Source organism: Aythya ferina (assembly GCF_964211825.1).
Source record: "Aythya ferina genome assembly, chromosome: Z".
Classification (NCBI taxonomy): Eukaryota; Metazoa; Chordata; class Aves; order Anseriformes; family Anatidae; genus Aythya; species Aythya ferina.
This window is the reverse complement of record NC_140299.1, coordinates 13,034,035-13,058,165: the sequence shown is the minus strand read 5'-3', so window position 1 is coordinate 13,058,165 and position 24,131 is coordinate 13,034,035. Positions and strand designations below refer to the sequence as shown.

The 24,131-nt window shown below is 35.3% G+C and overlaps 1 protein-coding gene across 8 annotated transcripts in view; it reads right to left on the bottom strand.

Annotated features, from left to right (window-relative positions):
- NIPBL (NIPBL cohesin loading factor) overlaps window positions 1–24,131 on the bottom strand; it is a 162,699-nt gene that overhangs the window by 5,436 nt on the left and 133,132 nt on the right. For all 8 annotated transcript variants that reach the window (XM_084505082.1, XM_084505087.1, XM_084505088.1 and 5 more), the window contains 19 exons: window positions 23,947–24,079; window positions 21,705–21,848; window positions 18,738–18,827; window positions 18,309–18,523; window positions 18,094–18,196; window positions 17,070–17,168; window positions 16,814–16,960; window positions 15,461–15,595; window positions 13,988–14,086; window positions 12,651–12,704; window positions 10,469–10,577; window positions 9,691–9,827; window positions 7,876–8,016; window positions 7,458–7,551; window positions 7,198–7,352; window positions 6,848–6,938; window positions 2,956–3,129; window positions 2,215–2,405; window positions 1,368–1,475 (listed from right to left, as the gene is read on the bottom strand). In XM_084505082.1, the coding sequence (XP_084361208.1) occupies window positions 1,368–1,475; window positions 2,215–2,405; window positions 2,956–3,129; window positions 6,848–6,938; window positions 7,198–7,352; window positions 7,458–7,551; window positions 7,876–8,016; window positions 9,691–9,827; window positions 10,469–10,577; window positions 12,651–12,704; window positions 13,988–14,086; window positions 15,461–15,595; window positions 16,814–16,960; window positions 17,070–17,168; window positions 18,094–18,196; window positions 18,309–18,523; window positions 18,738–18,827; window positions 21,705–21,848; window positions 23,947–24,079 (2,419 nt within the window). The remainder of the gene's footprint in view (window positions 1–1,367; window positions 1,476–2,214; window positions 2,406–2,955; window positions 3,130–6,847; window positions 6,939–7,197; window positions 7,353–7,457; window positions 7,552–7,875; window positions 8,017–9,690; window positions 9,828–10,468; window positions 10,578–12,650; window positions 12,705–13,987; window positions 14,087–15,460; window positions 15,596–16,813; window positions 16,961–17,069; window positions 17,169–18,093; window positions 18,197–18,308; window positions 18,524–18,737; window positions 18,828–21,704; window positions 21,849–23,946; window positions 24,080–24,131) is intronic.

Here is a 24,131-nt window from a genome sequence, read left to right as displayed (position 1 = left end):
TATTTATTTTATTTAAACAATTGCTTTCAAGCAGTAAAACTGAAATGTACAAACAATTTTTTTTGCAGAGGGCAATAAAATAAATGCCTGTTAACAGCAACCAGTAACACATCTCCTAGCTTATTTCCTTGTAAGTGGTGCTCGTCTAAGTTTATCATTCCAACGTGCACTACAATGGTACTCCCTTTTGAGCCGGCAAACACTAAATCAGCATTTGTAGAAGAGATCAAAATGTCTTGCAATCTTTCACCATTCATTCTATGTCAGAACCATACAGCTAGTCTGTTTCCCAACTGCAGCCGGTTATTCCTATATAAATTACTTTCAAAAATACTGAAATGTTCATACATGAAGAGAATCTTTTACCAACTACATATGGCTGTAGTGAAACCAATACCGAGTTCATATTAGTGCAAATGAACTGAAAGAAAATAAGGTGTTTTTTGCATATACGATAGAATTTTCATCTGATTTTACTTGGTTCAAGGCTGCTGTTCTAGTTTCAGAACAGACTGAGTTTTTAGGTAGACTGCATATCCAACTACCCACATAACATCTCTGCTTCTTTTCATCCTAGTTACCTTCTCATGTATACATTGTCTCAAATCTGAGCTGCCTGCAGAACACATCTCCTCTGCTAGTCTTCACCTATTGAATTAGGTATGTGCTTGTATACCATGAACAGTACAATGTCCCCATCTCAGTGGAATACAAGCAGATTTGGGAACTTCCATAATTAGTACATACACTGAACCAAGAATGGGATCTTCCGAAGTAAGGTAAGCATTCTGCAGTTTCACTTCTTAAGCAGAACTAATGGCACTAGGCCATAACTCCCCAAGTCCTCACTTAACTTTCATATTTTCCTTTAGCAAGATCCCCCAGTTCTAAACGCCTTCCTATGCTCCTTCTGTTCAGATTACAATTCATAAAGGCTCAACATCCTAAAATTCTAATGCATGTACACTAAGGATCCCTACTGTGAACAAGGAGTTCTCTTCCTTAATCTGCTGATAAAGGTAAGCAGCTGCTGAACATGAAACAGATGTCCTTATCTTTTACTAAATAAATACTCGTATGTACTATCCAATGTGGATAACATTGTGACTTATAAATTAAAGAAAATTTTAGACTAGAAGAGATGCTTCAAATGATTATATACTATTACATCCTTTATGTTTCTAATAAGAGAAACCTGTGAGTAGGGGAAAGAGTTGGAATCTTCTTTATAACTGCTTATCGCTATTGCTTATTTGTTACATTATATTCTTTTTCTGCACCTGAGGCATATTCAAGTGTTAAACCATCAACAAATGGTATTCTGTAGAATTTTAAATTCTGTAGAATTTTAAATTAGAATTACTTACATGAATGAACCCGGCATATTTTTTGTCTATTTCCACCAACTGCTGGTCGGCTTTGTTTCGCATAGAGGGCTCTGGATCTGTGCCCATAGCAATTAAGTATGGCACACACTTGAAAAACAAACGAAATGATTATTCAGAGTCATTGTACTACTACCTCTTTCTCAGCGTTTATTCTTCCATCACACTGTTCTTGTATTCTGACTACTGCAGAAACTAAAATAGGAAGCTGTGCAATTTGATCACCTCACTACTTCTTACAAGCAAATACAAGAGAGACAGCACTATAAATAATAATAGCAGTTGTGCAAGGTTTGAGGCAGTATTCCAATTTCTCTCAAACTCTAAAAAATAACATTAAAAAAACCACTTATGACTGAACATGCATGATGGCTGCAGCATTAAAAATAATTATAGAAAATATTATGTAAGAGTAATGGAGATGATGTCTGGAGACAGTTCTGATGCTGGCGGATACGGGTATTGAGGTGGAGGCAAGATGACACAATTTCCAGTATGCAGAATCAAAGGAAGAAAAAGGCCTGGCATACACCTGAAATTTATTCTTTTAACAGAATAGTAATATGTGTACTTATAAGTACTCTATAGGCACTGAGGCGCTGTCTGGATTTCTGCAGCTTGATCCAAAGACAAGAAAATATGATGCTTGGAATCTCACTGGCTAATCAACATAGAACATATTTCAAAGTATGCTTTCTGTAAAGGCCCCTTGCCACAATAAGAACTTACTTTAACAGAATAGGAAGAGAAAAACTGGAAACTTATCTAGCAAGCATAAAAATCTCTGAAAATAACAACCCTCCCTTCCCATCAGAGAGGCCTGCCATACCTGAACAGGATGGATGAGACCCTGGTTTAATGTCAGTGCAATGACATTTAGAGCAAAGTGGCGTACATTGGACTGGGTATGAAAGAAAGCCTCAAGGACCTGTTTGAGATACAGCTGCATGATGGAACTACTCATCCCTGAGGAAATATCACCCATTTCTTTCAGGTCTTCCTGTTTTGCTACTTTTTTCCCTGTAAAACAGACAAAAGCAATAGCACACTCACCACAGTATAATCATTTACTTTGCCATTAATTGATACATACTGATCTTAAAGCTTTACTATCTGTACACATTTCAGCTGTCTTAGAATGGGTTTTATGATCTCATGAAAAGTGTAACAATCTGATGGTAAATATTATTCAAGAAAACTGGAGAGATACAAGCTAAATTAAACTCTTGTTCCTTAAAAAGTTTTTCATTTAAAAAAAATCCGTACTACTTGTTATTTTGTATCTGAAAATTCACCCTAGAGATTTTCATGAAAAGTATTACTATCATCATTACAGCAATGACATATTCCAGGATTTACACATCTTGAATGTTAATAATAAACTACATGTCAATTTCATTTTACTTTAATTTATTTATGCACAGGAGTTTTGAAAATTCTTCCAGGATACTTTGTATACAATATTATACATAGATAACTATCTTGAGTGACTCTGTTCACATGTATGGTAATTGTATGCAAGAAAGTTAGATTTTGCATGCCTCATAAGCACGAAGAACTCAACACTTACAGTCTCTGTCTGCCTGCTGCATACGCGTATCCTCCTCCTGCAAGTAGGTCTGGAGGTTTTTTAACACCTGGATTTTTAAGTTTACTGAACAGTTCTTATCTGAAAGAATGCTGTTGTACAGGGTCTTTACTTCCTGTTCAAACATTAAGCTTGGGTGTTGTATAAATGCAAATCCTAAGGGGGAAAAAAAGAGGAAATATTTCACATTATCATCATCTAGAAATTGTATTTCTGTTTAAGTTTGCTTCAAAATACAGGTATTAAACTTATAGCCTTCCGATTCCTACAGCAACATAGCTTTTTCTAGTCCAAACAGAATTATTTTCTCATATGGACACCATCCAAAACCTGTAAGGAGTTCTATCAGCTGCAACAGCAATACTCTTGATAAGACAAGGTGCTGACCCAGGACAGCTCCTGGAGGAGGAGTTATACAGGTCTGGAAGCACAACTAGTGTACTGGCCTGTATCTGAATGATTAGGATTAGAAGATAAAGTGAGGAAAATTACTAAAAATAACCTGTTGTTCTTGTTACATTTAGATAAAAACATTGTGCCAAAACTGTTAAGAGTTATTCATACAAAGCCAAATCAGATGCGGAAAAAATTCGTAAATATCACAAGAATTTAAATAAATAAATAAATAAGTTTGTTTAAAAAAAAAAAAAACAACATTATTTTTAACAAACTTAAATAAGTTTGTTGAAAATAACATAGTGAACACAGTAAAATAAAATTTATACTTCCTGCTGTCATCACTCATACACCTATTAAGGTCTCTTGAAAACTATCTGATGTACTCCCAAAACTACATCTGGTATAAGATACATACTATAAAACTGGTTTTAGCTGCAGCTTTACCCTTGACAAAGAACTGGTTATTCTTACTCAGAGAAGTCTTTATTTCATTAAAACTGTAATCTAAATTAGTGACGATGTATACCATTTTAGATCATGACTGTAGATGCACAGGGGACCTACAGAAAGCCTGGGGGTGGACTCTTCATCGTGGAGCACAGTGACAGGACAAACAGTTATGGCTTTAAATTAAAAGAGGGTAAGTTTAGATCAGATATAAGAAAGAATTTTTTTTACTTATGAGGGAGGTGAGGCACTGGGACAAGTTGCCCAGAGAAGCTGTGAAGCAGTGCTCAAGGCCAGGTTGGATGGGGCTTTGAGCCAGTGGGAGGTGTCCCTGCCCATGGCAGGGGGTTGGAACTGGGTGGTCTTTAAGGTTCCTTCCAACCCAAACCATTTTGTGATTCTATGGACTGCTGCTAACAAACTTTCTTGCTGTATCACAAAAAACAGTAACAGAAATATTTCCCAATTTAAACTAGTCATTTTTACTAATTTATTTTATTTACAAAATTTATTTACAAATTTTACTAGTCAGTTTGTTTTTTGACTGTTCTAAATAAAGGAGCCATTAAATATCTTTTTTATGTCCACAAGAAAATAATATTTTGAATGAACAAATGGAAAACATATAAAGACAAATGGAAAAAAAAAATGTGAGAAAAAAATACACAATGTATAAAAATAGCTGTAACAAAGGGTATAATAAGCCAGATTTTTAAAAATGGCCCTGTGCAGAGAATACAGCGTAGGCAATGTCTGAGTTCAAGGCAAGACTTGAGTGTGACTGACCTCATTTCAGTCTAAAAACAAGGAATGGACAGAAGGTAGGGGATGTGAAGGAGAAAGAGGAAAAAAAAAAAGGAATGATGATGGTCTCTGAATTACACAGTATAATTGTGTACTCTGTACAAATGTATAATGATGTTTATAACTTGACCACCTCTGAGCAAGTTAAATCTATTTTTAAGGTTAATTTGGAAAAAAAAAAACAAAAACAAACAAACAAACAAACAAAAAAAACCCACAAAAGCATGTGCATGTATGTGGAATGACCCATAATCCGTTCTTCATTCACTTGCTTATATGAGTTTGTAATTCATATACCAGGATTTGCAGGGAAATTCTTATATTCCATCTCCAGTAAGCAGGGAGAAATCTTATTTGGCATAAGAATCTCCCACAGGAGATTAAAAAAAAAAAAAAAAAAAAGCATCTGCTGTGTTCATTTAAGGACTGACTTCACATCTTGGAGCTGCAGTCACACTAATTCTCTTCATACTTCTCTCTGTTAAGAGTCAGCACTGAAATTGGCATTAATAAGACACTACCTGTTAGAAACTTAGATTTAGCTAAATTCACTACCTAAATTTCATATACTTGACCTGCCTTGCAAGTACACATTGGGAAAAGAACTATAAACAGGCCCCAAAAGACTTATGATTAAACTTAATCCCTCAACAGGGGTGACACATCCCAAAGCAAAGACTAAAACCGTTAACTGTCATTACCGAAAGGACACACTAATAATTACTGATAGAAAAGTACGCATTCTTCACGTGACACATTTACTGTGTATAAATGTTGCAATAGCTTGCTACTCTTTTTCCTCTTATTGCACACACATGTTGAGTGATTTGACAACTTGACTCGATTACCAGGATATAAGGTAGAACTTTTCCACTGTCTACATCTCCATGCATACAACAGCTAACCCCAAAACGGAACCAGGATGTAGGTGAGATCAGTAAGTCACTTAAAACAGTTGTTTGAGGTTTAATTAAAAAGAAGACTGAGGTACTTAAAGGCAGAGAGAAAAAGGTCTGAAAAAGCCTACTGATAGCCACCCACACTTATACCCCTTCTCTGAATTGATTACACTTCAGTCTGCAATTTAGCAACATTTTTGGCTAATGCAATGTTGTCAGCATCCATGAGTAAAGCAATTGTGTATGGTTAGCATGGCAGCCCCTGTCCTACAAGGAATATCCAGAAGAAGACAATTAAATTGGACTGAACTATGGAAGTGTGCCCTTGATGCAGTGCCCAGAACTCCAGGTAATCCAGAACACTGTATCCTTACTTCTGCAACTGAGGCAACTCCAAAGTCATTAATCCTGCTCAGCTGTCTGGAACGGTTTCTCACAGAATATCAGATCAAGTCTTGGTCCCTATCCTCACAGTCCTTCCTAGCCATCGAAAAAGCCGTCAACACAGAAGCATAAGGAGGCAAATCATTGACCATAGTGAAACTATAGCTCACAGTTAGGTGACAGCAAACTCACATGCATGAGAGAGAACTTTCTTTAGACTAAGCCTTAATCATGAACTGAACTCTTCCAGAAACCAAGGTCTATCTACCCAAACAAGGTTCTCTCACAAGTACAGTTTCTGTCCTGGAGCAGAGGATGAATGAGATAAAAGACCACACTCAATGGCAGCCCATGCAGTATTGCAAGTCACTGAGATACCATACTAATGCCTTCAGACAGAGAATTTAAAATTGAAATACAGACAAAATACTAAAAGAAAAAGTGATAGTTAGGCTATGGCATCATCTCAGAGCCTAGTGAATTCACACAGCTGTACAAAATAAACCCTCATAGCTGGTACAAACTACCAGAGTTCTCCTGTGGAAGATCTGGCCCTATGCTTAAAATGCTCAAGATTTTTCCAGAACTTTTTCTAGTTATTCTTTAACCATGTCTTGTGCACTGAAAAAACAAGATTTGGAGATACAACATACCTGCTTGTGGGGAAAAAACTAACATCTCCATTACTTTGGAAATCAGCTGCTTTTTAAGACTTGGACACAAATCATAAAACTTTTCTCTGTCAAAAGCATCTATTCTGCTGCAGATGTAAACAACTAGCATCCTTTTGACTACATTTCTCTAGCAATTTCTCAAATAAAACATGTATTGAAGTTTGTTTTTCCACAAATTCCCTTGCCACTATAGAAATACATGAATTCCTGCTAGAAAGCATAGATGTTTTGTATAGCAAAATAATAAAAACTATTAATATTTCTTACCCAGGCCAATAATGGCTTTCGTCTGTACTTCTTCATCTGAATGCTTTGTAAAATACATCAGCAGTTCAAGTACTTTATCCTTAATGTTAACCTAAGCAAATTAAAGCAAGAATAATACTTAATATGAAACATGTTTTTATCTCTTTCAAAAACATAATTATTAAAAAGAAAAAGAGAAACAGTCTTCCTGCACGGACTTTGCACATACTTACAAACCTCAAAACATTATTGCATACATTTTGAAAAAATATAGCTTTGAACAGCTAGGAGTACAGTGCTTTCAAATAAAACTCAAATATTCAATATATGTAAGACTTGGACAGTAAATAGAAGTTTTTTTTTTTTTTTACCTTACTGTTACCCTTAAAATCTTCCTGATCAAAATCAAAATGCCGACACAGTGCGCCAACAGTGAAAAGTGATCTAAGGAGTGCTGGTTTATTGGCAGTAAGTATTGTACTGTTGGGGTCTTCTTGGTGTTGACTTTTTAATTTCGAAAGTGCACCTACAGTAAGATAAAAGTTTTAACCACAATGTTTAAATATGGTTCATTTCTAAGAGTTGTAGCCAAAACTGAAAAGTGAAAATTACACGTTATGACTTTACTTACCATAGTATCTATTAAAACAGGCCCACACGAACTTATAGTTTTGGGTGACCTTGTTCACAACAGCCCCAAGACAGCTCACACAATGCTGAACAACCTAGGAGCAAGAAAGAACAAATGAATTACATACTTAGAACTTAAAATTGAGGGTTCTATAGAACAATACAGAATTAAAACAAACTCTCTAACAGTCTATCTCCTAGACTGCTCTGAAAAACTGCCCAAACTCATAATTGTTAAAATATAGCAACAACATACACAAACTCCAGTAAACCAAGAACATTGCCTTTTTTGTGGCTCATAAGTCCCATGACCACCATAAGCAACTTTGTAATGAAGAAAGACCTTCTTTAAATCAAAACCACGCATTTTGGAATGTGAAATTGAATGAACAACTGAATAGTAGCAATTAAAAGCTTACCGTCATGCCATATTTGATGATGAGTTTCATGAGGTCTTCCTCAATAGTGGCAAGGAAGGTCTCACTTGGGTGCTCCATTAGCGGCACTACAAGCTCTAAGATTTTTGCAACATTGCAGATCACCATGAAATCATTCTGAGTCTGAAAAAGAAGTATTTAGAGCATTTAATATTTCTGGCTATGTTACCTATTAAACAAGTATTATTGGTATGAACTGACAGTGAAAAATCACAGATCTTACATAAGATATGACTGAGGTATTTAGTAAAGATTTCGAATGCTATTTATATTATTTAGAGCTATATTGTTTAGATTTGATATTATATTACTAATTTTTATGAAACCTAGTTCCTGTTTATTATGGAATTTCTGGAAAAAAAATCCGTTGAAGCAGAACTTCACCTTTCATAAAAGCTATGAACAGGCCTGAAAACTTACCAACTTTTGGTCTTGACAACTTTATTTATTTTTTTATTTCTTTACAACAAATTTGCAGAACACTTTCTGACACATGCTAGAGAACACAACATCTGGCAACAGGTATCAGCAACAAAGTTGTGTTACGGCTGAATGTTGCTTAGACAAAATAGATAATTATGTCCACTAATGTAGAAATTACAATTAAAATTATTATTAATTTGCATAATCATGACTATATACGTGTTGTAAGTGAGGAATCTATGGAAAATACTTTATATATTAAATATACACCCTGGTAAAAAATGACTTTTTTCTGGACAACTCAGGCTCATTTAACATTATAGCATAATTTTCATATGCTATTATCAAACTATTTACATATTCAAGCTGACTGTGGTGAACTAATTCTACAATTCATTTCAACCTATGTAAGTATAAAATGTATATAAACCGCTAAAGAGATGTTGTAGCAAGTGTAATCAGGGGTATAATCGGATACCCGTTTCCTATACTGTTTGATTGGAAGCAGCTCGAAAAGTCAGTTGTAGATGTGCCTAGAGAATGATTCAAAGCTAAACACAGAGAATGTTTGGATATACCTACAAGCTCATCTGTTAACAAGACTCTCAAAAACCTGTCTTTCTGTGGGCAACTGACCTATTATGATGGGGTACTGCCACCTACTCAGCCATGCTCCTTTAGCCGTGGCTGCGTGATCTGCCCTGCTCCTTCTGCCTGATCAGGGATTTGTTGCAAACTTCACTGAGCCCACTGTGCTAATCAAAATGGCAGAAAGCCCCACAATATGTCAGAGGCAGAGGGACATTTTAATGGAGTGTTTGGTTTACCATTATAACTGTAACATTTTTGTGAACTAAACTGTCTTATAGAGAGACAAAAAAAACAGAGCTGCATAAGTGGAAATGATGGTAGGAAGAGGTGAAATGCTAAAGAACAGAGCAGGACATTTTCATTCTGATATATTTGCTATACGTCTCAAGGAATCATAGATTAAGCCTTTAGGCTTAATATTCATGTATTAAATCTTAACTACTTTTAAGACTGTGACTGGAAAACAAAACAAGTTTAAGAAACGATTTTATAACAGGTGAAAAAGTGGTTTTCAGTCTTTAACAGAAAAAGAGGCAGTAAACATTTCAGTTTCATTTGGCTGTAAAATGTAGAGGAGAAGGTGAGGAACAGCATCTTAGATGTGACACAGACCATTAAAATGACCTACTACCTTCAGAAGGTAGGATGTTCAGGAAACAGAAACACAACTTTATTTCCCTTTTCCTACCTTCAATTTTGTTAAGCATGCAAAATAGCCATTAATTTCTATGCTTAATTATCTGGGGAAAAAATAAGGCTGATACTCTAGTTTTCTCTACTTACACTACATTTAGTGGTGAGGTATGGCTGCATGGTCATGGCATGTTTGACCATTAGCTGAGGCCTGATTTTGCTGAACAAGAACAAAGTGGTTATGCAAGCAACCAAGCGACCAGAATTCACGCCTTTGTTGTCAGAATCTGTAAAAATTAGAAAATACACAAATGATATGAGATCCAAGTATTACTTGATCTATTAAAAACATATGGCCTAACTATCACATGAATATCTTTTCCATGACAATCTCTTCCATGACATATCCTTCATGGTCAATATAGAACATTCTTATTAGGTACGAGCATTAGAGACAAAAACATAACGTGTTTTACGTTATATAGTATATGATGCATTTGTATATGATCACAAAATATGTGAAATAAGAAACAGGGATGCTTCAAAGACATTATTATTTCTTAAATACTGTATACAGAACACTGGTCCAGCCAATGACTCTTATTACAACTGGAGAACACATTTAGGCAAATAAAGTTTTCTGTATCTGTTTTTAGTGACCTAAAACTTCTGACAAAGTATTTTAAAAGTAATTTCGTTATTGTGGTTAGCTAGAGAAAATTAGGAAAATTTTATGTACTTTTGAACACTGTATAATAATGAACTTGTATGCAAGAATTCATTACAACAGGCTTTGTAATAGGAATTCTCAAACAGTAATTTCACATTAATTAAAATCACATTAATTTTAACAACCGCTCTTACAATATTCATTTATTTGCATTTAAAATGCAAAGTGGATTAGCTACTGGATTCTAAATAATATTACCTGATAAAGATTCCTCATATTTAAGGATGTGCTCAACCAAATTGTCAACAAGCTGAGTACAGGCTTTCTTCACAGGTTTATAGGATGCATCCTCTTCTGACTTCAAAAGCTATTGCAGATGAAACAGAAAATGATTCAGTAGAAAGGCTACATTCATAAAATCATAGAATCTCCTTAGTTAGAAGGGACCCACAAGGATGAACAAGTCCACCTCCTGGCTTCACCACCTAAAAATCAAACCAAATGTCTGGGAGCATTATCCAAAGGCTTCTTGAACTCCTCAGGCTTGGTGCTGTGCCCATCACCCTGGGGAGCCTGTCCCAGTGCCCGGCCACCCTCTGGGTGCAGAGCCTTTCCCTAAGCCCCAGCCTGACCCTCCCCTGTCCCAGCTCCATGCCGTTCCCTCGGGTCCTGTCGCTGTCCCCAGAGAGCAGAGCTCAGCGCCTGCCCCTCTGCTCCCCTCGTGAGGGAGCTGCAGGGCGCCATGAGGCCTCCCCTCAGCCTGCTCTGCTCGGGGCTGAACAAACCAAGGGGCCTCAGCCACTCCACATACATCTTGCCCTCTACGCATTTCACCATCTTTGTAGCCCTCCTTTGGACACCCCGTAATAATAGTTTTATGTCCTTCTTATATCGTGGCACCCAAAACTGCACACACTACTCGAGACGAGGCTGCACCAGTGCAGAGCAGAGCAGGACAATCCCTTCCCTCAGCCAGCTAGCAATGCTGTGCTTGATGCACCCCAGGGCAAGGCTGGCCCTCCTGGCTGCCAGGGCACACTGGTAACTCATATTTAACTTGATGTTGACAGGGACTCTAAGATCCCTTTCTGCAGGGCTGCTCTCCAGCCTCTTATCCCAGTCTGCACATGTATTCAGGTTTGCCCCTTGCCAGGTACATTTGATAAACTTCCTTATTGTTGGGGATTGCCCAACTCTCTAACTTGTTAAGATTTCTCCACTAGGACTATCTAGTCTCATTCATTCATTTACGTTGGATAAATACTGGTTTTATAATAATTACTACAAGTAAACAAGGATTTTGTATTACAAAATAATTTCTTTAACATCTCCATAAAAGCTACATGGTAAAGAAAAATTTAAAGGAAGTAAAAAAAACATCAAACCAAAATGCAAGAGAATTAAAGAAAAATTAAGTGTGACAAAAGGATAGACAAGAGCAGTGCTACTGATGTTTTCAATGGGATGAAAGCTAACTCTGTGCTTCATGAAATATAATATTAATTTAGTCATACTTGCCAAGAGCAATTAATAGAAGACTTTTCAAAATGCTTAGGTAAAAAACAGGGAAAAGGCAAAAGATTTTTTTTTTGTCATTAAACAAAAAAATCAGTCTAAAATAAAACACTTTTATGAACTTAGTAATCAAACTTTGGATACTGAAATTGTATTCCTAAAGATCCTTTAATATCTAACATGGATTGAACCCAAACCATAGTCATTTTTTTCAGTGTAAGAATTAAGCTGATATACTTGGCTAACTATTTTCTTGGCATTCCAGGCTAAAGTAAAATGTTTGGAGACTTCTAAGTTCCTTATTGATGATTTTGTTAATTTTGCTTTAAAATTCATCAGTGCATACAAGCATTAAAGGAGAAAGATACCACAATCTAATAGATATATATATATAAAAAAAACAAGCTAATTTCTTAGAAAAATGAGGGTAAAACATAATGTAGAAGTAAGGAATACTTTAGATACTCATTGCTTTTACAAACTGTGTAACAGATATATTAGATGTGAAAATATATGTATCTATCACTGAAAAAAAGTAATCTACATTGCACCAGATGCTCATTACAGAACTAAATACCTTAACTGTGGATTTCATGTTATGTCACTCATTATTGAAGACACCAAGAAATTAAAAAATAAAGCAAAACAAACAAACAAACAAAAAACCTAAAACCTCCCAAACTGGAAACCAAAATGTGAAATATTTCTAGAACTTTTTTTTTACATGGAAATAGAGAAACTAGTGTCAGAGACAAACTGCAGCATTAAAGATTAAAAAAAAAAGTCAAGTGCTTAAAGGGCATTAATTGAATTTGTCTATTGTAAAGGATTGCTTTTGAAGTACCCCTCCAATGTGTTTCAGTATCAAAAGAAATATTAATATTCTTACAATGATTATTTTATACCTTAAAATTTTGTTACTTACATTTTGAAGAAGCTGTTCAAACCAATCATACCCCGTATCTCTACAAGCTGCAACCTAAAAACAGTATTGAGAATAAGCTGGTTAAAACAGGAACCTGAAGAAATATTACTTCAATACAGATGTCATCTTTAAAGAACAGCAAATATGCAACAGTAAGATGATTTTGTATCTTGATATATGTATATTATTCATATATATACATATATATATTATCTATCTATCTATATATCTTTCTCTCTCTCTATATATATATTCCATAAAATGCAAGGTCTGCATATTTTACTGGCCATTGCAAATTTTGGTTTTGTAGAACAACGTTTTTTTACACGTTAGAGCATATCAAAAATGAACATGTGTATACACATATTAAAATGCATATATGTGTGTATACACACACACACATTTTAATAGAAACAAACCAATCCTTAACTCTCATCATGTATCAAGATCAGCTTGCAGGTGCTCTCAAGCAGAATTAGCAGAAGGATGGAGTTAAGCTCGAGTCAAATTGACTGACTTAAGTCTGGAAAAATGCACTCTACATTTTTAACTGGTAAAAATATTGAAAAGCAGGATAAATATGCACACAATTTTAAGTAGACTTACTTGATCTTTACAGCTTTGTTAAATTGATATTAAAACACCTCAGCACAGTGATTTTACACAACACATTATCACTACAAATGTATAAGCATTTTATTGGAAACAGATTTTTGAGACATGCTGTATAATTCACTGTTTCCACAACGTAGATACAATTATGCAGTTATTAGTTTACTATAGGTGAGGACATGACCCTGTATTTGTTAAGAAAGTTTATTAATCTTTCAAAATAAATGTTATCAATTGTTTGAGGAATTTTTATTCTAAGAGACCATTTCTTGCCTACCTGGGCAACCTGTTCTAGGGGACCTGCTTTGGCAGGGGGGTTGGATCCTATTATCTCTTGTGGTCCCTTCCAACCCCTACAATTCTGTGATTCTTAGCTAGGCAACTATATGCTGCTACTAGCATTTGCTGGGAGATATCATGTATAGTAGAAACTTAGTATGTTTTAATTGAAGAAGTACTTTACACAACTGGAATATAAGGTGATCCCAGTTATCATTGGCAGCATATTCATGAGTTTATGTTTCATGAGTTAAAGTTTCTCGGATGAATAATTCTCACACATACCCAATGCTAGGAGATACATAAAGATATGTAAGATACGTACATCTGATACGTAAGTTAGTTGTGTATTTTTTGCTTTTTAAAAGACTACAGTTAATATTTCAAAGACACTAAAAATATAACCAAGTTCTGCATATAACCCAATTCAAATTTGTATAACATACCACATCAGTGATGTTTAGTATTTTCCTGGTCATTGCTTCTTTGTCATGGTGTGGAGTTGGAGTAAACCAGAGCTTCTGGAATGTTTCATTTACTAATTTCTGAAGGGTAAAAAAAAGGAATTAGCAAAAATAAATAAGCTTATCTTGGCACATAGATGTTATCTCTCATATGTCCATACAGTAGATTTGCTGATGATACATGCCATTTCATGAGGAATTGTTCAAACTAAGTGAGACTATTGTAAAGAATGCTATGAGAGGCAGACCCAGATCAAATATTACAGGAGTTATACTAGCCTCTAAACATTTCACTGGGAAATGATGCTACAGAAACCATTTTCTTTACAAATGGTTATAACTTTCCTGTTCTAATTTGCATTCCTCCGGAAAACATAGCACCCTAAGAAAATAAGAACTAAACACGAGATTATGATTTCTACAGCAGAATTAGCAGCAGTGGTAGATTATTTTGGAGTCTTCAGAACAGTTGTGACAAGCTAAGGAAGAGAGAGAACCCAAGTCTCTCTAGCCAAATTTAGAATAAGGTTCCCTTTCAATGTTTTTGATGGTGGAAAAGGTGGAAGAGAGTGAAAGGGAACCAAATTACTTCTGCATTGCTTAAAAAGCATACATCTCCTTGTCCATGAAGGCATAAAAAAAATACATTTTAGACACCACCTCATTTTTATGAGGTTGTGGTAAAGGAAAGCGAATGAAAAAGAGCTAACAAGGTCAAGCTCCTTTTGTAGCAGCACCTTTGATCTGCCTTAGATCCTACTTCTTGATAAATAGTCTTCTCTGAACGCCACTTGGTATTAATATGTCTCAAGTGGTTAAAATATACAGTGCAACTTTAAAGTTGCAGATTTCAAGTCCCACTGAAAGTGTGAAACAAAATTATTACAGATGTATTCTTAACTACCCACCTATTTTACTTTTGTGTTCTTCTGCACATACAGTGCAGAAAAAGCAGAATGTGACCCCGTAAGTAACATTTCAGGGTGAGTAACTGATTAATAAAATGTTCAGAATTAATGCAAAAAAATAAAAAAACCAACACAAAAAAATACCTAAGACCAGAGAACTTAGATGTCTGGTATATACTAAGTTCAAGCACTTAATTTTGTCCTAAAGCTTATTTTGTGTGCAGGAGGGATTTGTATATGCCTATTTCACTTGTTAGAAAAGTACTATAGGCACTTCTTGCAAGCAGAAAAAAAAAAAGAAAATAACTTTTTTTTTGATCTTTTAACTATACGTAAGAACTTGAGGAAAACAAAGAGAGAAAGAAAAACAAGTCAGCAATGTAAGAAGTTAAAATAGTTACTCTCTCAGAAATTAAAAGTAAATATAAATCACAAACTTTACAAATAAGCAATGTAATTTATATTTTTTTTTAAGTTATTTTTGTCAAAAAAATAGAAACACCAGAACAACGATAACTAAAATCCCAAGGGATACATTTTACTCTACCTTAATGCCTTCTTCATCATTGACTCTTCGAATCATTTTCACACACATCTCTGTAATTTTGGGAAATGTTGGTTGTTCAATGCAGATATCCCTAAGTATCTTTATGACTCTTTTTCTGACACTGATACCTGTATCCTGTGAGGATAAAAGCATTGCACTCTTGTAAACAATTCTGATGTATGAGTTAATTTGTGTTATATGAACTAATATTTGAAGATCAACCAACTTTGTTTATAGAATGCATTTAGAAAAGGCAGCTAAAATATTCTAGAGAGCACTTATATGAAAGGTCAGCATAACTTGCACCACTTTATTTGCAACAATTCTAAAGGACTGTTTGAGTGCCCTTTATGTTGAAATGCTTCCTTCACTTATACCTTCTTTAGTATAGGAGCTCATGATGATGCATATGTGTAATTCCACTCCATGATTTTAAAAGCTAGATGTAGTGATGCTTTAACTGTGTTGTCTGAACACATAAAACCCCTATAGATCTGGACAGTAGTACTTCAAGCTTTTGGACAAAGCTTATGGATAAGCCCTGTGCAGCTAACCTTTTCCATTTTCCTAGGCTTTGTCTGAGGTGATGGATGAGGAGCCATCATATGATCATATTCAAACCTGTTTATCTGAACATCAGCATGAATTATTTCATGCATGTTTGTAAGCATATGGAGCCAGCTATCTCTAGAGCCCCTCACAAACATGTTTTATTACATAAATACAGTAAATGAGCAGTACTTGACTAAAAACCTACATGACATGGATCCTAAAAGCTAATTTTACTTTATAGTTAAATTAACTTTGTATTTTATCTGAACATTCAGACAAAAAACACTTCCTATACAAAACCTGAACTTCTAACTCTACTAAAACTAACTTTCTAACAGGAAACCTTTTATAAAACTAAAACACATCGTAGAAAAACATAGTAGTTTTATATTTTTTTTTCTTTTGGATTACAAATGGAAACTTTAGAATACTGTGCTGTCAATCTTTCTTCATTGTCTCACACTACCAATTTGCCTTCAGTAACCTATCTCTCAAAATCCAGAGATATGGAATTCCTCTTCTCACATAATCTGCATCTTAACAGTGGAATTAAAAGGAATACAATCCTGGTTCTGTTGCAGTACAACTTTCTGCATATGTTTACTTTCTGATGCAAAAAAGCCTAACTGGAAACAAGTGATGCATTTTCCATGGTTGGTCTTACAAGCATGATGTACCTCAAACAACGAGATGTAATACACTGTTGGGTTTGTAATTCTGTATTACTAAACATACAAGCTCTGCTGAAAGCAAGTTTCCCAATGATATTTACTTTATCATAAATATCACAAGTCACCATACCAATATTCTTTCAATCAGCATGTCATAATACTGCTCAGCAAGCTGAGGACGACAGAGCACAAATCGGCCAAGCAGCTCCACAGCTGCTTCTCGTACACTAGTAGAGTTATCCATTAACCGCCCATGAACACCTCGTTGCATATCCAGCTGAAAAGAACAAATAAAACACAAATCCAAAATAAGAAATAAGTATTTCTTCTAAGTATGATAAAAATATGCATATGCATGATGGGATATATTATTTTTTATTATTTACCCTGGCAAGAATACTGGGGTCTACAGCAACAACCTCAGACAAACACTTCATGGCTTTTGTTCGAACAGCAATTGCATTTTCACCAAGTACACGCAGAATCTAGTAAGAGAACAAAAAGAAAATTTCAGTTGCTTCGGGAAGGTAGTAAACAGGGCTTAATAAAGGCAAAAATGCAGAAGAACAACATGTACACTGTTTAACTAAAACAAGGGTATTTGTCTACTAAAAACTGAATATATTTTCTTAGGCAGTAAAGAGGCACATATAAATGATGCTCCACAGCACTGATGACTTCAGCATAGGTATTTGCCAGGATTTGCTATATCTCTAAGGCTATTCCAAGCAAATTCATACAAGGTCCATATGTTCACTCCAAGTCCCTTTACTTTAAATTGTACTTTTGCCATTCAGATGAGGCTTTTGCCATGCTTCCTTTAACAGGACAGTTGAATTTGGACACTCTAACTCTAGAACTGGCTACGTATGTGGATCAGTATAAGTAATGCGACCTAACACGTTCCTGGAGTTCAAACATGTCACCAGGCCAACGTTTTAGTCCTCCCAGGAAAATGAAAGAAACCACACTGTCAAACAACTTCTGAAGTGAGTGGGAGTAACATGCACTTGTACAAATGAATAACCATGTTGACATATATTTTCAAATCAAATTAAGATACATTTCATGGGTTAGCATTACCAAATAAGCAAGCATCTTACAAAAGCTGTGGAAAAGATTTCAACATTCAGTAATTAACCCTTTACTGTGTGCATTTAATATAATCATTTTGCATATACATACACAAAGAAAATTACAAGCGCATGCAAGAAAAAAGAAAAATAAGCACTTATTTTCCATCAGTACTGAAATGAAAACACATGTGTTTTATATGAAAACACATAGTGTCCTCATTGCCTCACAAATACCTGTGCTCAGCAATGAGCAGGTATTGCACACTACCTCAAAAGTGTTTAGAATCAGAAACAAACTCTGTTTCACTGTACTACGACTTCTGGCACAATTTACCTGTGTCAAATAAATATCGAAGCTCTGGGCAAACGGCCTCATAGAGGCCAAGTAGCGAACAATCAAACATGCATCTTCATAGTCCACAGTATCAGAATTCATCCTGCAACAAATTCAATGCAATAATTAGGACATGTTTATCAAAAATAGCTAAAAGCATCAAATAAGATGCCTTAATAAAGGTTAATAAAGAAATCAGCAGTAGTGTAACATACTTTAATGTACTAAACTGAAACGGAGCAGTTTTAATGATGCTGCGAAGAAACTTTTTGCGACTTTCTGCTCTGTGCATGATTTGTCCTGTGGTCTCAACATCTTTTGCATGATGAGTTCCTTCAGATGAATCCTCATCTTTCTGTGATTTAATTGCTTTCTCTGTCTCCATAGTTGTATCACGGAACCACTGAGCTATATAAAACTTCCGAGAAAACTGGAGAGATACAACAGAAAAGAAAAAGAGATAAAAGAGTGAAATTAACAGATTTATAATGAGATTGAGTCTAATGCATCAACCATATTTTGGAAAAGACAAACAACAGTGTATGTTAAAGTGTCAATTTAATTGATGCATGACTGAAAGTCATTTTATTTAGTCAACATATTATTGAAATTATTTTTATATACATCAGAAAGCTGAAATTTACCACTAGTGATGCATCAGTTTCTGTGTTCTCATCCAGATAATCCAGCAAAGCCTTTTGTAGCTGTTGAATTTCATCTTCTCCTCCTGAAACCTGTCAGAAGGAGAAAGATAGATATAAAACAGAATATTGCTCAGAGGTAATTATTATCTGATAATCTGCGTGTCCACATATAAACTGTAGTTGTTTTGATAATTGCAGAACAATATTTTAAGCAGTTACCTGTAAACTGCATACAAACTAAAGCAAATTAGACTTTGTGACTCTGAAGTCTAAACAAGATTAAAAACAGTTTAAGACTCGTGTTAAAACGTATTGACTGGTATGATTAATTCTCCTTCTATGATCTTGTGTTAAGATACTATGTCACTGAGAAAAAAAGAAGGACTGAAATCACACACAGCAGACTGACGAAAGGTTTAACATTTAAAAATCAATGTTAGTTATACATGTATTACTGACAATAAAAAAAATGAAACAGTGACTTCTCAGGCACAGAAGATGCAAATGAAAACCACAGACAACAGTAAAAAGGTATGGGAAACATTAAAGACATAAAAATAACTTATTCCGAATGCCAAAAATATTTGGCATAACTGTTACCAGGGATAAAGCACCTCCAAAGAGAAAGTGCAGGAACTGTGCTCAATGTATCTAGGGAAAGAATTTACAGAGGATGTTACTAAACACCTCTGGGTTCTGGCATTAAAGAATCATGCTCTCTGAGATTAAACTACATTTCAGTGCACATAATGGTGATGTAGGTTCATTTATAAACATTTAGCACCCTCCTATATGTACAAATTATAATTTAAATGTTTTAATTTTAACTTTTGTGGATAACATGCGCTTAATGAACACTAAGTATTTTCAAATAAGTAAAAAAAATACAAAACAACAGAGAAAAAAAAGACAATAAATAAAATCGTATTCAATACTATAAAAGTAGAACAGAATAATTTCTGGTTTAATCTTCTTCAGCTACAAAACATTTTCTTCTCCAGCAATAAACCTCAAAACTTAAAGAACTTTAACCTCAGCAGGAACAGCATAGTTTGAGAATTTTGTCACAAATGCAGTACATACTATAGCTTGCAAACATGAGCAAGTGGAAAAAGGTATAGTTAGAGTCCAGAGGATCAGAGTATAAGGACAGAAACTAATGAATAGATTTTCTCATGAATCTAATTATACAGTTCAAGAGTCCAAACCACAGTAGACACTTATAAGCATTCATCAGTCATTGGGGAATACCCTGGTAGCAATATCAGAGGGTAGAAAGAAACATCAAGTCTTCTGAGTGTTCAACTCAACAGGAAAGAACAATCTGTAGAGGTGTAAGCTCCTTTCTGATTGGAAACAATAATTTCCTGATGACTGGAGCTATGTCTACCAATGGATCCTCTTACTGTCTTTCCATCTGAGTAATAAATTCAAGCTTAGCTGTCACACAAACATTTCCATGTAGTTATTTTTTCTTACGTTATAAATCATTTATAAACAGTACACTATCTACCCTTACTTTTACCCTTACTTTAATTGTACTGTATAATTTAAATGCACTGTACTTCCATAACGTATGGATGGTACTATCCACCATCATTGATTTTAAGTTCCTGAATAACTGAAAAAAATTCTTTTAGCACTCAATTGCCCAAAACAATTTCATTTTCTGCAGATGCCAATGCCTAGTTACTCCCTGATCTTGTTAAAAAAAAAAAAATCAGGTTACCATTTGCATACATATCTTCCTGGAATTATCTTTCAATACCTTTATAACTTCTGGAGATAGGGAAAGTGAAAGGGTTCCTTCTAAAACACTTCCCTACAAAATCTGATGTAGAATTGTCAGAATCACTGCCAGTAGAAGAGAACAATAATTCACTAGCACATATTGTTCATTATATTAAACAATGAACGTGAAGATTTGACACGCTATATAGTACAATATTCTAATCAACAAAAGTTATGGCAATTATCAGCCTCACAAAGGAGTAGATGAGCTTTGATTTCTTATTTAAATGCCTGTGAATTGTGGAATTGTTTCCTCCAGCATAGATCTGTAACAGTCGTTATAGAATACATGAAATAGATCTGGATACTTTTTCAGGCAACTGAAAGGGAAATTTTGGTATAGTGAATTTTATATGACTACTCAACTTTAGATCTGATCACACTGTAAGCAGGTAATAGTTCAAAAAGAAGGCCCCATAAGAAATGTGCAAGTATTTTTAGAAGGACACATAAGACCTGATGATTTTCTCATACTATGTGCAGTAGAGAACTAAAAAGCATATATCTCTTTGATAATTGCCACCCTTGCAGATTTGGAAACATTTTGATAATTGGCATTTTCAGAAATGCACATATGCATTCTCTAGTGAAAGATATATGCAAGTCCTGCATATATAATAAAGATGACCAATACCAGATACATCATATAAAATCTAACCTTACAGGCTGAAGACCTAACCCTCTAAAACCTGTATAAGTGCCATAAGCCCAATTACCACTTTGTGACAGCAACTACTTACATACATATATATTTTTATTGCCTCTGAAGACAGAATTCAACTGTTGTTGTCACTCCATTATTTCCTCTATATTGTTACAATAAAACTGGTTTTACCACTGTAATTAACCACTTAATATAACCATGATGAGATGAGAAATGTGATACTTACGATTACTTATATACTTTATAAGTTATAATACTATATTATATAAGTTATAATACTATATACTATATAATACTTATACACTTTATAAGGATACTTATATACTTATATACTTTACTTATATACTTTAGATTTCTGGAAAACGATGAAAACTGATTCTTCACATTTTTTTTGTTGAAGATACTTTTTGTTTGCTTTTTGCTTTTTTAAATAAATCTTTATAATTTTCAAACATTTGAACGGACACATCTCAATCCAACTGAAACCAGCTGGCATGGGATCTCTCACACACCTGTTTGAGGATTCTGGCTATAGATCCTTGATCCATTTTGCTAGTGACTGCATCTTTCCTCAGTCTTGCAGCTACAGTTCCAAGATAGTCAAGTGATGCAACTCTTAAAGCCATTTCTGTTGATTTGTTACTGAACTGGTGAACCTAAGAAAAACAGAATATATACTTTTTAATTTTTTTTATTTTTATAGATGAGATTCCTATCACAAGATACTGGGTGACCTTATTAAAAATTCTACTGAACTTCCATATTCAGTAAAATTGTCATTTACTTTTGCACCAGATACAATCCTTATTTTGTATTACTGTTTGTTTCTTTTCTTCTCTCTCTCTGCATGTATGCCTGTTAGAGTTTTTTTAAATACACACTTTCATAAAATAAACTAGACTTCTAATATAGCTTAGATCTTAACCATCAAAATACATCTTCCTCATTATTCACACAAGTGTAATGAAAGCTACATTTTACTAGGAACATAACCATAACATATTCAAAAAGAAAAGAAAAACAAAACAAAACAAAACAAACAAACAACAAGAACAACAAAAACCCAGATCAAATTAGCTGTTAGCACAGATAACAGAAACAACCAATGGACGCAGCTATTTGTGCAGCAGTCTTTGGCCCTGCTTTGGGAAACTTCAGAAATCTTCAGAACTTTCTGGGTTCAAGGTCCAGGAGCACTGGGAAACTCCTGGCAACTCTGAGTAACTTGAGGTTGCCTGCTGTTAGGCAAGGACAAAGGTATGGGAGACCAGTAGGGTGTGGGCCTGCAGAATGTCTAGATACTCCTAATGAGCTCTAGGGGTTTCTAACAAGCATGATTGGACAACCCCTAACCTAAGATGTCAGGAGTTTCTGTTGCAGCCACCCCCCACTAAGGGAAGGGGTCAAGTATCCCTTTAGCTGCTGCTCATTGTGGAGAGGCCTTCATAAAGGCCTAATCCAAAAGGCACATGTCCCAGAGTATAGCTAACAGAAGCATCCAACAGATACAGCAGTTTGCATAGCAGTTCATGCAGAAGGGTGCACTGTAGGCATCAAAGAAGGAGTCCCATGGCTGATCTCAGGTCCTTGCTACGTTCTCTTATATGGAGATGGATCCCCACCCAGCTGTGCTGGGACACCCAGCTGGAAAGCAGCTTAGCAGAAAAGACACCAAATTGAACATAAGTCAGCAATGTGCCCTTGCCAGTAAGAAGGCTAGTGGTATTCTTGGCTGCATTAGGCAAAGTATTGCCAGCAGATCAAGAGAGGTGATCTGCTCAGCGTTGGTGAAACTGCGAGTTGAGTACTGTGTCCACATCTGCCCCATGCAGTACAAGAGAGACATGGACATACCGGAAAGAGTCTGACAAAGGGCTACTAAAATGATCAAGGGACTGCAGCACCTCTCCTATGAGGGGTGGCTGAGAGCTGGGACTGTTACGCCGTGAGAAGAGGATGCTAACGGGGGAATCTCATCAATGTCTACAAATACCTGAAGGGAAGGTGCAAAGAAGATGGAGCCAGTGGTGCCCACTGACAAGACAAGAGGTGATGGGCATAATCTGGAACACAAGAGGTTCTAAACGAGTATCAGGAAGCACTTCTTCACTGTATGGGTGGAAAAGCACTAGGACAGGCTGCCCAGAGAGGCTGTAAAGTCTTCCTTTGGGCATCATGCTCTAGAGTGTGTCCTTGCTTGAGAAGGGGGATTGGACCAAATGACCTCCAGAGGTCCCTTCCAACCTTAACCATTCTGTGATTCTGTGAAATTACTGTGCTAATTACACTGTAATGAATACTGAAGAACAACTCTCTAAAAACATGTTAGCAAAAACGTTCACTTTCTGTAAAATTTCATGTTCCATAAACAAATGATATTGGTACAGGAACTACCTACCTATCTGTTTTCAGATTCTATGCTAAATGAACAGCCCAGAGAGGATATTTAACATGAATAGTTATGGCTATAGTCTGAATTTACTCTAAGTGAATATCTGGTATAGAATGGCATTTTTTAAATGTGGAAAATGTCACGGAATAGTAGTAGTGGACTTCTGTGAGAAGCAATATACATATGGCTTTTTCCAAGTTGTTTATCAATGATCTTCTTACCTAAACTTTATTATTTACAGTAAGTGATACGTGTAAGAAAATCCTTAGATGCTATGTCTGCTCCAACTACCTAAAAAGATTCATGTAATAGATGGAGATGAAATAAACAAGTCTTTGAAGTTAAAAATAAGAATCCCTTACCAAGAGCCTTCCTAATAAGCTAAGTAGCAACTCTGCAGCTGGCCATTCTGGTTTATTGACTGTGGAAAGAAGATCTTGAATGAAGTTCTCAAACAGTGGCCTATAATCTTCTTCCCCTTGTTTACTGCCACACCTGTTCAAAAGAATGCATTACATTAGTAAATCTTAGAGACATTTACGCATTT